At 40.3% G+C, this 14956-nt stretch overlaps 1 protein-coding gene across 2 annotated transcripts in view; it reads left to right on the top strand.

The window, feature by feature from the left end:
• Positions 1-14956, top strand: part of dph6 (diphthamine biosynthesis 6) — a 58338-nt gene that overhangs the window by 20300 nt on the left and 23082 nt on the right. For both annotated transcript variants that reach the window (XM_080871768.1, XM_080871767.1), the window contains exons 6-12: positions 4107-4168; positions 4521-4615; positions 4709-4802; positions 6625-6775; positions 7154-7279; positions 10792-10921; positions 11048-11222. In XM_080871768.1, coding sequence (XP_080727894.1) covers positions 4107-4168; positions 4521-4615; positions 4709-4802; positions 6625-6775; positions 7154-7279; positions 10792-10921; positions 11048-11222 — 833 coding nt within the window. The remainder of the gene's footprint in view (positions 1-4106; positions 4169-4520; positions 4616-4708; positions 4803-6624; positions 6776-7153; positions 7280-10791; positions 10922-11047; positions 11223-14956) is intronic.

The raw sequence follows: 14956 nt of genomic DNA, 5'->3' as shown, positions 1-14956 counted from the left end.
TAACAAAAAGCGAGATGTTTAATATGGCTGGAAAAAAAGGTACAAACAAAGGGCAAGGCAAACTGAAGCAAAATTAACACAAACCTAAACTGGGAAATCTAAACAAACAATAAGAAAAACCTAGACAAGAAACTTGGAAGCATGGCATAGGAAACATGGCGTGGACAACAGACGACCTGACAATCACACACTGAAAACAGAGGACTTAAATACACAGGAGGTGATTAGGGGAAGTGGGAACACATGGAGGAACAGCTGAGGGTAATAAAGCAGGACGAGGCAAGGGAAGCAAAACTAGAAACACTCACATGAGACATGGACCTTCAAAGTAAAACAGGAAACACACTGACTGAATTCTAAACATGCAAACTTAACAGCAACTGGGGAGACAGAATATAGGAACCTGAAATATGGTACAAAAACATCACAGTGGACATAACATGGAACACAGGGAAGCCATATGACGAAGCCAAAGAGCAAAACCTAAGATAACCATAACTGAGATCTAGGGAAACACGAAACAGTACCACAAAGGACTCAAAACATAATCCATAATATAAAAACACGAGATCTCTCCAAAATGAAACAGGAACATGAGAGGCAGACATAACAACATAAGACAACAGACATGAAACACACGAAGGGCAAGGGAGATTTAACATAGTTGGAACACGAGGGGGAAATAATAAGAACTAGAAACACTTAGGCATGATAACAAATAAACTTAGGAAACCTGATAAGCTTAAACATACACTATGAACATCAAAAGAACTGAAACTCAAATCACTGGGTCATAAGACCCAGGACCGTGACACAGACACTGAATTTCAGATAAGAGCTTGACAAATTTCACATATAACCTTAATCTTATCATCCTTTGTACCGTGCTACTTCCCTCTTCTCCTTTCTTCCTCTCTGTTTTGTATTCCTCTGTCTGTCTTGCGAAGATTAGGTGATAGTGAACAGCTATTGTTTTGGCGGGGGTCTTTGAGTGCATTGTTTAAAGGCTGGTGCAGCTCACCTACTAGGGAGGAGATGCTTATTTCATCCATTTAAAGGCTAAAATGTTACACATCATGAATCCAATTTTCTCTGCCTTTTCTCTCTGAAGGCAAGGATTAAAGCTGAGCTGTCAGCTGCCAGATCTTAAGACAACCTGCGGATGCCTGCGATACTGCGCTCAGCTCAGCTCAGCTCAGCTCAGCTCAGACAGTATCTAGAATCTCCCAGTTTTTAATTTGGCATTAGGCTCAGTAAGCAAAATCACAGTCACTTTCAATTAAATAGGTAACTCACTGCTGTGGGTTTACATGAATCAACCTTTTCGAGATGGGAAAACCCAATCGCGATCGTTTAAAGGAATTAGTACAACATTAAAAGAAATAATTTCATTCAGTGACTTCTAAGATTTTCTGTAGAGATCAGATGGATTTATTTTTTCGAGAACACGTCTATGCTTTAAAACATTTTTTATTATTATTTATCGGTTAACTTCTCCTACAGCTTGCAGTTTTAGTGTTTTATATGTGTTTTTATATTTTTAGATTGTTTTTAAAGACTATTTTTTAAACCTCGGTATAAAAACATAATTGTATAAATGACTCTCGGTTTCCTGGTAAACTTTTTCTTCCTCCTTAATTTCAAACCCTAAATGTCGGCACTGTTCTTGAAAAGAAATGCTCTCCCTCATTACTGGACTCCCTGGTTTTAAAGTTCACTGAATTTAATTGGAGTTTTATAGGATAATACGAGGTAAAAAGCCCTTTTAAAGGAGAGCTATTCCTCTCAGTCTCTCTTAGGAAAGCTCCTCTCTCTACAAAGTGCGATCTTGCTGTCTCTGGCGACAGACTAATGGCAGCTTCTGGTGGGCTTATTTGGGTTTAATGTGGCATAATGAGGTTAGGTAATTGGGTTTAGGTCAAGTTGTAAAACAGGTTCAGAGGAGACAGAGATGTGAAGATCATGTAAATGAGTGATGTTAGATTGCTAAAGGCTCACACTGGCGGCTACTCAAACACTTTGCAAAGAATGTATGTTCCAAGTACAAGCTCACTGCATCTACTCTCATTTCCAGTTGGTTTGAGTAACCTTAAGTCAGTCAGAAACGTCAATTAAGAGAACACTCATACAAGTGCTAAGTGGTCTTGGGAGAAATGCCTCCGCATTAGTGTTGTCTTTGTATCGTTTTATCACTCACTCCTGTCTTCCTGGTTTCCGTCATCCTCTTCTTTCCTTGTAAATATCAAATCATGTATGATATATTATTTAAGAGTGAGGAGGTTAATGAACGTATTAAAAAATGCGGCATCCCCTCAGCAATTTGGAGCCAATTATTAAAATTTGTTAAAAGGCATGACTAATTAAAGAGGATATTTAAATTGGATTGAATTTTAATGCTTTTTTTTCATCTCTCCTTATTACCTTTGTGGCAGGGTTAAGATGAGAGGATGTTGAGATTAGATATTCTCACACTAATTAAGACCACAGATCCCCTGGGAAGAGAATAAGGGTCTGCTCATTCTCTCTCCACACTTTCTCCACCCTCCTTCCCTCCCGCCTTCTCACTGTTATGGCCCTCCGTCCCTCCCACTGTTGTGGCCCTCCATCTCTCCCTGTAGTGCCGGACCACCGGGGCCCGGAGGAGAGACACAGCTGGGATTAAGATGAACTGGGATGGGATGCGACGTCCTTCCTTCACATCACCTCTGCCTTCCCTCACGTCTCCCATCCATTGCTCCCCATGGGGGCCCGTTGATGACACGTTAACCTTTGAGGCTGTCAGGCCATGAGAGAAGAGAGATTCTCACATTTCGATTAACTTAGTTCCTTTAATTAAACACATGAACATGCCAATGAACAGGATCACCTGATGTCTAGGAGTAGTGGAGCTATATTAGATTTTGAGAGAAATAATTTGGGTCAGCAGCTTTTTTTTATGGCGATGACATCGTTGTCATGTTACTCATCAGTTATTTGATAATGATTATGTCGATCAGTTAATAGGCAACCACAGAAAGGGCAAAGAAAAATGATGAAGAATAAGGAGAGACTTCACTAGCGGTCATCGTATTTCTGTAAAACAGTCAGGTGTTTTGCTCTAAAGATGCAAGCATGACTTGGCTTTCTTAAAATATAGCATTTTACATTCGTGTCCTGTTATGTTTTTATTGTTCTATTCTTTGTAGAGAGCACCTGGTACTCAAAGCTTTGTGTTTTGTTGGAACAGCAAAGAATGTGCAGCAGGAAATCATTGGCTGCACTTTCTTTGTGAAAGGAGTGACAGGGTGAGATGGAGTTCTGCTTAGTGCCCTCAGGAAAGAGCCTGTAGAGCACAAAATCAGGACTCAGTGTCACAAAGTAGTAAAACCCTGCAATTCTCAACAAGCTGAGTAAACTCCTCGCTGTTTTCAGCCTTTTATTCCTACTAATATGTAGAGTGTTCCTAAATTAGAGCTATCAACGCACTAATCTTTCATTTAAGCTCAGGTCTGGATTTGGATATGTTATCAAAAGGGGAAGCGGGCTGCTAGTTGGATTTACTTGTTTTTGTGTCTGGGGACTGAGGGCCAGTCAGCCTGTATTTTAAAAGCGTGGCACCACTGGATATGCATACAAAACTCTCCACCACCCTTCTCTTCCCTTTCTTCTTTTCGCTCCCATTCCTGTGAGTCACTTCCATGCACCATTTCAGGGGAAGGGGAGGGGAAAGCCAAATAAACAAGATCTCTTTCCAGAGTTTATGTTCTCAAAGGGAACTTGTTGGGGTGGGGGGTTGTGGGCGAAGGATTGGGGCGGAGGCGGGGGGGTCTGTGGCCAGCAACTGAAAACTGTTGCCCTTACCCAGAGAGATCTGTGTACACTACTTGCAAAGTCAAACAAATAGATCCAGGGCGCAGGTTTACATGTGTGTTTGTGCGACTGCCCGTAAACCTCCCTGCCTGTCATCTTCAATCACTGTGTTGTGTTGCTGATCCGACCGCGCTCTCTCTCTCGTTCTCTGTCTGTGCATACGTTTGTCTGTTTGCAATGGTGTTTGTGTTTGTATTTCTGTCTTTGTGTATTGCTTTGTGTACATTCATATGTGTCTCTTCCCACATGTGTGCCAGGCCTGGATCCAGAGAAGCACTTAGGAAAACCTCTGGCTGACATGGAGCCCTACTTGAAACAGGTAATTGGATGGCAGATACTCCACCACACTTTCAGCCTCTTATCTCCAGGACATTACCTGACGTTCATTTCAAAGTTGGCTATGAAACAATATGAAATCATGTAGTTAAAATGATGTATTGTCTTGATGATATATATATATATATATATATATATATATATATATATATATATATATATATATATATATATATATATATATATATATATATAAAATATGATTTATGATTTAATATAAATATATTTTTTCATTCAGCAATTTATACATTTTAAAATCCAGTGTTCTATTGAAAATTTGGGATTGAATTGAGATTAAAAAATTATAAACTGAAAGTTTTTCTCTCCCTGAGTAGCTCTCCCAGAAGTATGGAGTCCATATATGTGGGGAAGGAGGTGAATATGAAACCTTCACCCTTGATTGTCCACTCTTCAAAAAGAAGATCGTTATGTGAGTAAAGCATTATAAACTGTGTCTGACACTTTTGCAGCATGTGTGTTCTTTCCCCAAATATATATGGACGTTCATTGTGCGTTTGTGCAGTGATGGGGCGGAGACGGTGATCCACTCAGCAGATGCCTTTGCACCGGTTGGCTACCTGCGCTTCACTAAAATGCACACGGAGAGCAAAGACACCGTGAGTCAAACTTCCATGAGTTATAACTTGTTTCGCAAATGAGATCAATGGCGTTCAATGCCGAATCGATAATTTTACAAGCAAAAGTTTGAGTCGCTTCGGGATTGATTGCTTTAAAACTGCTCTCAGGGCAAAACAAATACAAGAACAAAACCCTTTGGTGTCTGATAACTTTGTTGAGGAGAAACACAGCACTGCAGGGCAGGGTTCAGATCGACCTCCAGAGGGCCTCTCTCTTGCTCCGGCGCTCTCTCTCTTACAAACTTTTGCTCTCGGTCTTTCCCTTCATCCCTCACTCTCTCTCTCCTCTAGCCCCACATGGCCTACTTTGACGTCTGCAATATTCACTGCAGCCTGAAACTAGGCCCAGCTTAATAAACATGTCTGCTCACATTAAGGCACTTTGCATTCAGGTAGCTGGCTAAGCGGACATAAGCAAGGGTTGTGGATGGGGGTGGGGGGGAGTAGAAATTGGCTTTTGGTAAATTAGAAGCTGCGGAGGGCCTCACAGGCTTGAAGATTTGCAAACATTTTACTTTGTCTGCAAGAGCGGACAACTTTAGAATCCTTAAATAATTCCCAGAAAGTTCTGATCGAGACATTGCCTTCATTTATGTTTACTTTTTAATTATGCTATTTTAGGTTGTGTAGTTCAATAAGAAACCTATTGGCTTATTGGTGTTCCTGCTGAAAGCAAATGCTCCTTGTGTAACGGTGCTGTGAGCTCAAAGTTGCACTGTGGGATTAACATGTCTCCAGGGTGGAGCATGTGATTTCTATGTGAGTTTCATTGTGGGTTTTTATGTGCAATAGAGTGCGTTTGTGTTTGTATTTATATATGTATGTAAGTATATCTTGATGCTGGATGGGGGGATGGGACTGTTATGGACAGAAAACATACCCCTGTCCCACATCTTCTGTGACCCTGCAGCCTCACTCCCTACAGCTATATAATTTTTAACTCCCCACACTCCAACCCCCAACACACAGACACATTCACAGCCTCTCAGAGCCCCTCTAGCCCCCCCTAGGTTGCTGGGGGAAGAGCACGGAGAACCAGGGCCTGCACGAGTGGGAGCGGAGGGGGCGGGGGCAACCAGGGGAGAACCTGCCCTGGTTCAGCCTTCTGAAGCTTTTCTCGTCAGGGTGACAGATCTGCGGTGACACCAGCACTAGAGGAAACCGCACCAAGCTCAGGGGGTGGGGATGGACCACCATCATTTGCCCTCCGTTAATGCTAGTCAAGCTATTTTTCATGCTGGCCAGGAGAGAGGGGCTGAAGTATAATTAATTTGATTATCATATTGCCTAATGCGGTTGACAGCCGATGAGGGGGTGAATGAGTGTTGGGCATGGTGAGGGGGGCGTTGTGAAGATATGAAATATGTATTTAAATATGTGACGCCCCAGCAGGATTTGGCAGGTAATATGTATGCCTTAGAGAATGGTAATGATTTGTTATTTAAAGGAGTAGCAGAGTGCAGAGGGAAAGTATAAGTAAACAGATGAAATCCAGAACATGTCTCACCCATCCAGTCATGAGTTTTGACTGACAGCCAGCGTGATTGAATCTACAGTATCAGAAAACACCACTCCCTATTCGCCCGAACCGCGAATATGTTAGCATGTTGTTTCATATTCATTCACCTTGAAGTTATGCGTGTCTGGGTCCTTGTCATGAAAGACTGACGCACACAGCCCACTTGGTGGGGTATTTGAAAAGATTGGCTAATTATACAGCGTTTTGTCTGTCTTTGCAGAAGGCTCCTTGCTCTTTGCTGGGCATTTGGCCTGATTTATTCCCTGTGGTGCTTTATTGCAGGATGTGGTGGCGAGAGCTTTGCCCCATGGTAGTTGTCCTTGCCAAAATGCCATTGACAAGATGACTGAGGAGGTGGAATATGCTGATCAAGCTGAAGACAACCAGCACGAATTTTCATCAAACTGTGACCTTAGTTGTCAGTGGGGCCACGGTGAGATTCATTTATTGGGAGAATCGCATGCACTGATATGCATGCATGAGTCTATATTTATGTCTTGGTGTGCCAGATGATATCTTTGTGTGGTGTAAGCGGGCTGAATCTGTGTCATGTGGCCAGCATCTTAATGCTAGTATTTCTGAATGATTGTTTGACAAGACCTGTCATTTTGTGGCAGTCTCTGACTTAATAATTCCTCTGACATAAACCGTTTATGCACAGTTTGTCTCTTAAGCAATATTTAAATAGTTATAAATGAATAAACAAACAGATTGATCTCTCATTTTGGGGTTTCTCAAAGTTATGAACAGAGAAAAAATACTTTAAAAAGTAAACTAACATTTTCTCTTCATCTCGTATCTCTTCATGCAGACGTCTCTCCATCTTGCTCTTTAAGAAGTTCCGGAGGTTATCAGTGGATCTGTGGCATCAATGGCCTGCAGAGCCAAGACTCTGGGATCCAGGGCCAGACATCGGTAGCTTTCATCCAGCTGCAAAGTAAGGGAAAGTATTAAAAGTGTTGAGCTCTCTGGAAAATCACAAGGGTCTGCTAGAAAATTCTTTTTTGCCTCCCTGAAATCGCAAAAGCACATAACACACAAAAGTAAACTATACTTGAATGAGTTATGTGTTCTTCAATCAAATAAAAATGACATCTTTGATATGGTCGAGGGGGGTAGAATATAATTCTTTTGTGCAGAGGTAATGTAAGCTGTTCAGTAAAAAACAAAAAAAATATGGCGGGCTTACTGTGCTGCACTGCTCACTTTACACCCACCCTCCACACCCACCCACCAAAACAAAAAAATGAAAGAAAAAAAACAATGAAAAGAAACACATGGAGAGAATTTTGTCCCCTGAGTGTCTTTCTTTCTCCTCGCTGGGTTAGCTAAACACACACCAGGAGAAGTAGCAGAGTTTGACAAGTCATTCTTACTTAGAAGTGCTCGTCAAGGCAGCAGGCAAAGCATGCGTCAAAGACTCTGTCCATGACAAGAACAGGATCGCATGCTGGCCACCAAGCAAGGACAAGCATTGCAAATTAACGAAAACTAAAGCTTTTTACACACACGCAGTGTGCAGGCGTGTTGGGTGGGTTATCTTTTTTTTTCCCTGCAGAAGTTTGAAAGTGTAGGCTTTTACAGTGTATCACAGTCTTTTTTTCTCCTTCTCTTTTTTTGATGGGGAAAGAGGAGCGAAAGATGAAAAGCATATTTAATGTTTATCGTGGTGCTTGGCTGAACAGCCTTCACAGTGCAGAGACAATATTAAACAAGTTAATATTTAATGAACAACCTCTTTGTATGAGGGCGAAGTAGTCTGAGACGCTAGTGTCGGCAAAGGAAAAACAAACTTGAAGCTCTTTCAAATGATTGTAGTGAGAAAGGCTTTGCTTTGAGCCCTTGTGCCTGCGTTTGCATCCAAAGCCTACATCGTGTGTGCATACTGTGCTAGACTGCACTTTACAGAAGAGGTCCACCATTACCACTTTAAAGCAATAGATTTCAATGTCAGAAAACATTTCTAATCTATCCACCTTTTAAATACTAAAGTGACAGAATTAAAATGACATGAATATTGAGTAAGTATGCAGTAGGTGTAGCTTTATGCCGAATTGATTCAGAAAAGTAAAACAAAAAAATCTCAGGCTTTTGGTAAATATAGCTGAAAATGCGAATCTTGTTCAAACCTGTCCATTAACACTAGTGGATGCAGTTCAGGGTTGTGCTGTGTTGAAAGTGACACATTTATCACTAGGTTCAAATTAGTAAGGTTGTTGTGTTTTTTATGTAACATGGTTTAGGGGGCTCATTCATATGGCTGACATGTTTATTATTTATTGTCTGAAAGGAAATTTCCAGTCTTGCTGACTAGTTTGTGACAATTAGGAAAACAGTTGTTGGAGACCAGGTGGCGACCATGTGCAGTCAATGCCTTTGAAATAATGGAGACCAGCTCTATTATGTCAAGACAACAACAAAACTGGGATAAAATGGCGATAAAGCAGTCTCCTATCAGTTTTCAACAGGGTCAAGATGGAAATTATATGCAATCTTTTTGCAATAATGTGGCACACGGCATGCCACCCACCCAATCTTGGTCATTCACTGGGTCAGATGGGTAACATTTATAATTTATGCATTTATAAACAAGCAAACAAGACACGGTTTGTAAGGGTTAATTCTTGTGTTACAAATTGCTGTGTACTGTGTGCCGTCCTGAGGGCTGACAGTCAGGTGGAGCGCAAGATTTTTTCTCTGTGTTTTTCTCCATATTTTTCCATTTAAATATGAGATATTAGATACTGTCAGAAACCAAGGTTTCCACGTGTAAATGAAAATATTGTTATTGTCCCAGATCCCTCCAGGTTTTTCCGCTCTGTGTGAAACTGAGTGGGAGCTGTGCACTGGGGCTGCTATCTCAGATCCTACAGTGAGAAAGCTTTGGTATGATTGTGTTTCTGAAGAAATGGGCCAGTAGAAAGGAGAAGCCAAACTCCTGAGTGATAAGATCAACCCAAACCTAAACATCGTTCACTCCTTCGTTGACAGTTAGAACTTGTGGTTCATGATGCCATAAACATGTTACAGAGTCCAGTCATTTTTACATATTTATTAACTCTCAAAGTCTGAAAGTCTGCTGTTTATTTCAGTAAATATATGCTTCACTCCCTGTAAGCCCTGTGATGTGTTTAGAAAAAGAAATAAATAAAAAAGTGACATGCTGCAGGAAAGCCATCATCAAAGCGCACTGTTTTCTTAGGAATCTACTGTAGTTTTTTAATTCTTTAAACTGAAGCGATTTTCGGCTGTTGCCTTTTGACACTTACTTCATATTAAATATTAAAGTTAAGTTGCACCATTAAGTTATGTTCAGCTCTGCTCTCTTTCAGTAAACTCCTATTATTATCTTAGAGTAGGAATATACAGGGAGGCAACTTGAAACAGAGTGAGGACTGAGTAAACATCAGCCGGACAGACAGTGCCAAAGTTGCACTCAGAGCTTTGAGCCATCCACAAGTGCCAATTATACACTTGTTCTGATAACATCTCTCCCACTGATTACAAATAAATGAGCACTCCTATCAGCAATTATTGCATACATATCAGTGGCAAAATAATGTGTTAAATTTAGTGCAATTTGCAGTAAACTACCAGCCACAAACCTTAGTAACTCATGTTTGTGTGTTTCATCATTTGATGGAGCAGAACTCATCAGCGCAGACTGACTTTAACCTTTGCCTATCTGTTTGAGAATGATTGCAGTCAGTCTGAGTTAGACTGAGACAGGTTGTCTCCCACCAGGTGAACTGGTGACCAAAAGTGGTTTTCTATTGTCCTATTTTTACTCTAGTGGGACTGAGCTCTTGCAAAGAAAAATCGTATTTCTTGTAGGTTTATTTTTGTTTTTCAGCCTAATCATGACCTGCTTCACATGCGTTGATATCTCTTTGGACCTCATATTAAGTATCCCAGTAAAAAGATACCAAATGTTCAATATTTGATCAACACAACATCTCTTATCGGCTTAATTTGTCATGAAATAAGGAGAGAACAGGTCTCATATGACCATGAAACTGCTTGTCAGTCAATCATGTAAATACTTTCTATAATGGATTATGTGTAAAAATGGCTGAAATTCCCAAACAGTTAATGAAAAAGTTTTGGTAAACCTCTGAAACATATTTATCATTTGCTGTAGAATTCACTGTGGTGGTGTAATAAGACAACATTAAAAAATATCCATAAAATAAAATAAAAAATCTCATTTTCATTCTGTCCAGAAACTTAATGACCTCACTGTAATGGTGCTTAGCGAGACACTTTCATTTGCCACAGACCTTTGCATTTGGATTTTATTTGGACTGTACTGTACTGTTGTTTTATTGTATATTGCACACAAAAGCCTTTTGTAAAAATGCATATTTTAACCAAGCAGTAATAATGTTAGGCTAGTGTAATTTATTTATAATATATTATTATCACTTCCAATGTATTTACTGTCTATAGGGGAGTTGGACAGCAGGGGCTGGAAGATGAAGGACATTGTTCTGGTTCACCTGTACGTAAAAAACATGGAAGATTTTGTTGAACTCAATGCAGTCTATAAGAAACACTTTGACATCAACCCTCCAGCCAGGTAAGTGTAAAACATCTTCAATATTTACGCTGCTCAAACCTGCATTTACAGCTCATTCTTATTCTGTGTTTATTTTATTTATTTTTAGTACAGCAATCATCCAGTTTTCTTCTTGTTTTTGTGTAGGGTGTGTGTCCAGGTGCCTCTACCTGCTGGCCAGCTGCTGCAGATGGACTGTCTCCTCCATGACTGGACCGAGCCCCTGGCAGAGGGCTGCTTCAATCAGAAAGAAGCTCTGCACGTCCAGAGTCTGTCCCACTGGGCCCCAGCCAATATCGGACCCTACAGCCAGGCCCTCAGAGTAAGTCTAGAAAAATATCCCCAAAAGGGAAACTATTTCTTCTATTTACTTATTAATAAGTATTTACATTTCAGCCCTGTTATTCACAGAAATTATTGGTTTCCAAATGATAAAGTAAGTTTTTGGCTTGGACCAAGCAAAAAATAGGAAACATTACTGTAGAAAAGTAAGCATTAGATTAAAGAAGGATAATCAAGGATTAATCTGATGATTGACAAACCTTCCTGGTGATTCGTATGCTTTGTAATTGTGCGCTCTTGAAAGGCAATTAAAATTGTGCTTGTCCGTCTCTTTTGTCTTTTGTTTATATAGAGATGCACATGTGCGTATGCATGTGATTGTTTGTATGACTTGTGTTGTGTATACATGTAAATATGTATCTCTTTCATAGTGGGGAGTGCATATTCATTTTTGCACTTGTTTGTAAAGTTAAAACTCAAACTTCTTTCATATTGTTTCAAACCCAGAAAGAATCTAGAATTCAAAGGGAGAGAAAAGGAAGTGTGGGCTGTGGTTGCACGGTTGGCTTGGTGTTGTGTTTACCCAGTGTGTATTATATAGGATTACACTTGTCAAGGTACTGTCAACAAGGATAGTGTCCATCTCCTCCACACCGTCCTTGATGTTGCAGCCAAATCCGTCTATGAGTGAAAACATGTGTGGATTAGCCATTCATTCAGAGCTTGATGGCAAATCTCTCCAGTGTGTCACCGAAGTTCAGTTTGGAGTCCTGAGATGCAACCTACAGAGTCAGGTTTGCTTTTAACATGCCAGCAGTGTTTGATTTCCTCAATGGAGTCTCATCGAGACATGAAATTGATGTCAGCTGTGTGCATGCGATGTTGCCTCTGGAAAGCAATCTAATCTTTCATTCCTCTAATGATCGTTCATATCCAAAGCAATTTGAGAAAACAATGAGAAGAGTTTGTTCAGAGCTGTGCACGGAGCTTCGTACGACCCCTGCGTGGTCTCTCAATGTGTCTACTCCTCCTCCACGCTACAATGGCTTAATTTGATCAAAAATGTATTAACGTCTCTTCAGTACAGATAGGGAGTTTTACATATTGATACAATTACCCCCTTGCTGTGAGCAAGCATGCAGTCCCACCCCTCCTCTCACCAGCACCATGGTGATGCCATCTTAATGACACTTTTTTTCTTGGTGAGTGTTGGCAACAGGGACAGGGCGAGAACAGCGACCAAAGAGCTCTTGTGGAGAAACCTTCTCATACATTCCATTCCACGGAAATGAATTAGTGAATAAAAGAGGGATTTAACAATACAAAGGGATTGGAAGTTGGGGGGAATGGATATCAGAATATTAGATCATAATCATGACCAGAGAATCCAGTCAGCTATGTGAAGCTCAGCTATTTTTAAGATAATGAGTTGAGGGGGAAAAAATGGAAACAACTGGAAAAATAAAAAAGGTTTCTGTTACCTTTCTTTAACAATTATAGTAAATATATATAGTATATATATGTATATATAATATACATATATAGTAATGCTAACCATGTGAATCTAGGGTAGTCAGTCAGGGCTCTAAACTAATCAATGTCCAGCTGTACTGGGATCAGTTTATTCTTTTGACAAATGTCCACTGGTTTGAAAGACAGCACATGGCTGCTGACAGAACGCTCTGCCCCTGCAGGACTTAATTACAGTAGGTCTCCACATTGAGGCTTGGTACTGGTGGAGGTATAGGGAATGGCATTATGGATTGGCATTTGATGGATGCTGGACCTTCAAATTCTATTCGTCTATTCATCTGTCTGCTCAGCTTGTCATGTCTCTCTGCTTCAGCTTTCTGAAATGGCAGGCTGACTGAACGCCGGCTTGGCCTGGTAAGCTGACAGATTTAGATGTGACTTGATTTAAAGAATTAGTTAACCTTTATAATGTCAAAGCTGGGGGCCTCTTGAGGGCCTGTTGGTGTATTGTATGTTGATATATAATATGGCATCAGTTTAGGTTAAAGCCGCAAGCCATAAAGAAAAAAAAACACTAATTTAATTTATGCCCTTTTTTTTAATAATGTTTCATGTTGTTTCATACCTGACAGACATGTGTTTACAGGTTGAATTCACTGTGATATGAACTGTAGAGTAATCTTATCGTGTTATTAGTGAGCGTAGCTGTATCAAAGTTCTTCTCTTTAATTGTTTTGTTTTGCTGTCTTGTTTGTCAGGGATCTAATGAAAATTTAGCTGTCATTTGTTTTAGACGCAATTTACATCATCTAATTAAGATATAAGAAATTTCAGTCTTTTACTACAGCAATCAATTCATTAAGACAAAGAATGTTTCTCAGTTGGAAAATATCAAAAAAATTTTCTCATTACAATGAAAGACGAGTAATGGAATGCTTTTATGAAAGCTTTTAGGCAATTCTTTTGGAGTGACATAAAAGAAGCAGGAGGCGGGGGAAGGAGCACAAGTCTGTTTTTAGTTGGCTATGTTCCATGTTTTACACAGAAATGCATTACTAATAATAATAGATTACGCTTATTAGTTGCCAGATGGATCAAATTGGTCCATCATTCACTAAAGTCAGAGTTAGCAACAGGGGTCTCTTACTTGCAAGATCTGTTTAAATTAATGCTGGCCGTTCAGTCACATTCACTTCTGAGCAACATTTACTGCGGCACGTACGATACCCAAACCATGTCTGAACAGACAAACTATCAGCTGGATGGTTGTTAAACATCTCCTCTTTCCAGTTAAGGTAAGTGGCTCACCCCTGGGATATTTGCTGGGACATTATTCTCACTGATCAGATTCGGCGAGGTACGTTTGGGGAGTTGACTGCGCTAGCCTCAGGTTGCTGGTGAGCACTAACCCCTTGCCTCATTCCCCTAATTGTGAGTGACAGTCAATATTGTAGAAGATTGTCATGCACAAGCCCACGATAGGATTTGCATTGGATTTTGAGAATTGTCAAAGTGGACCGTGAGGCATCAGGAGGGAAGTGAATCTGACGCTGCCAATTAGTATCAAAGGGAGGAGTGTGTTGAGGCAGGCGGTAGAATTTGAATAATCTTCTTACAGGAGCATGAATGTCTAAAAACAAAGAGCTGAACTTTGTTTGGCCCTTTTGATGAAGAGCTGAGAGGTCAGGCTGAGTCAAAGTCAGACTGGGCCACCCGTGCTGGACAAAAGAGAAAATTGCTCTGCTTGTTTAAAGCTTCAGTTTAATTACATTGAATACAAGTTAAATAACAAACATTGCTTTAAGTCTGTTTAACATAATTGACATTGTAGATGGAGAGGAAACACAATATGAAAGAACTCTGAATGAAATGTGACAAATGTTTCCAAACACAACTGAAAATAGACTTTGTGGTTTCACGGTAAGCAGCTGAAACTGCTGACACACAATAAACAAAAATATGTGTATATGTTCTTTGCAGCTTCAACAGAAAATTAACAGTAGATAAATGTACACAAATAAGTAAATAAAGACTGGCAAACGGTAAAAATGTGGGTACGTTTTATGGGTGTCACTCTGAATTTTTCACTCGTGTAAAGGAGCCGGCATGCAAAATTCAGCAGGCCCCTACCACATCAAATATGCCCCCACCTACCGAAACTTCCTCAGCCTACATCCAGAGACTACATCTACCTCAATTACCACAGAAGAGTAATTAGCCAAAAACCAGTGTGTGTGCACGCATCTGCGTTCAGGGAGGTATTCATGCAGCACGAACAGATTAATTAGGACATTTAACTTC

The sequence above is a fragment of the Rhamphochromis sp. 'chilingali' genome, assembly GCF_963969265.1.
Source record: "Rhamphochromis sp. 'chilingali' genome assembly, chromosome: 21".
NCBI lineage: Eukaryota > Metazoa > Chordata > Actinopteri > Cichliformes > Cichlidae > Rhamphochromis > Rhamphochromis sp. 'chilingali'.
Note: the sequence above shows the minus strand (reverse complement) of the source record. Positions and strands in the feature narration are given on the sequence as shown.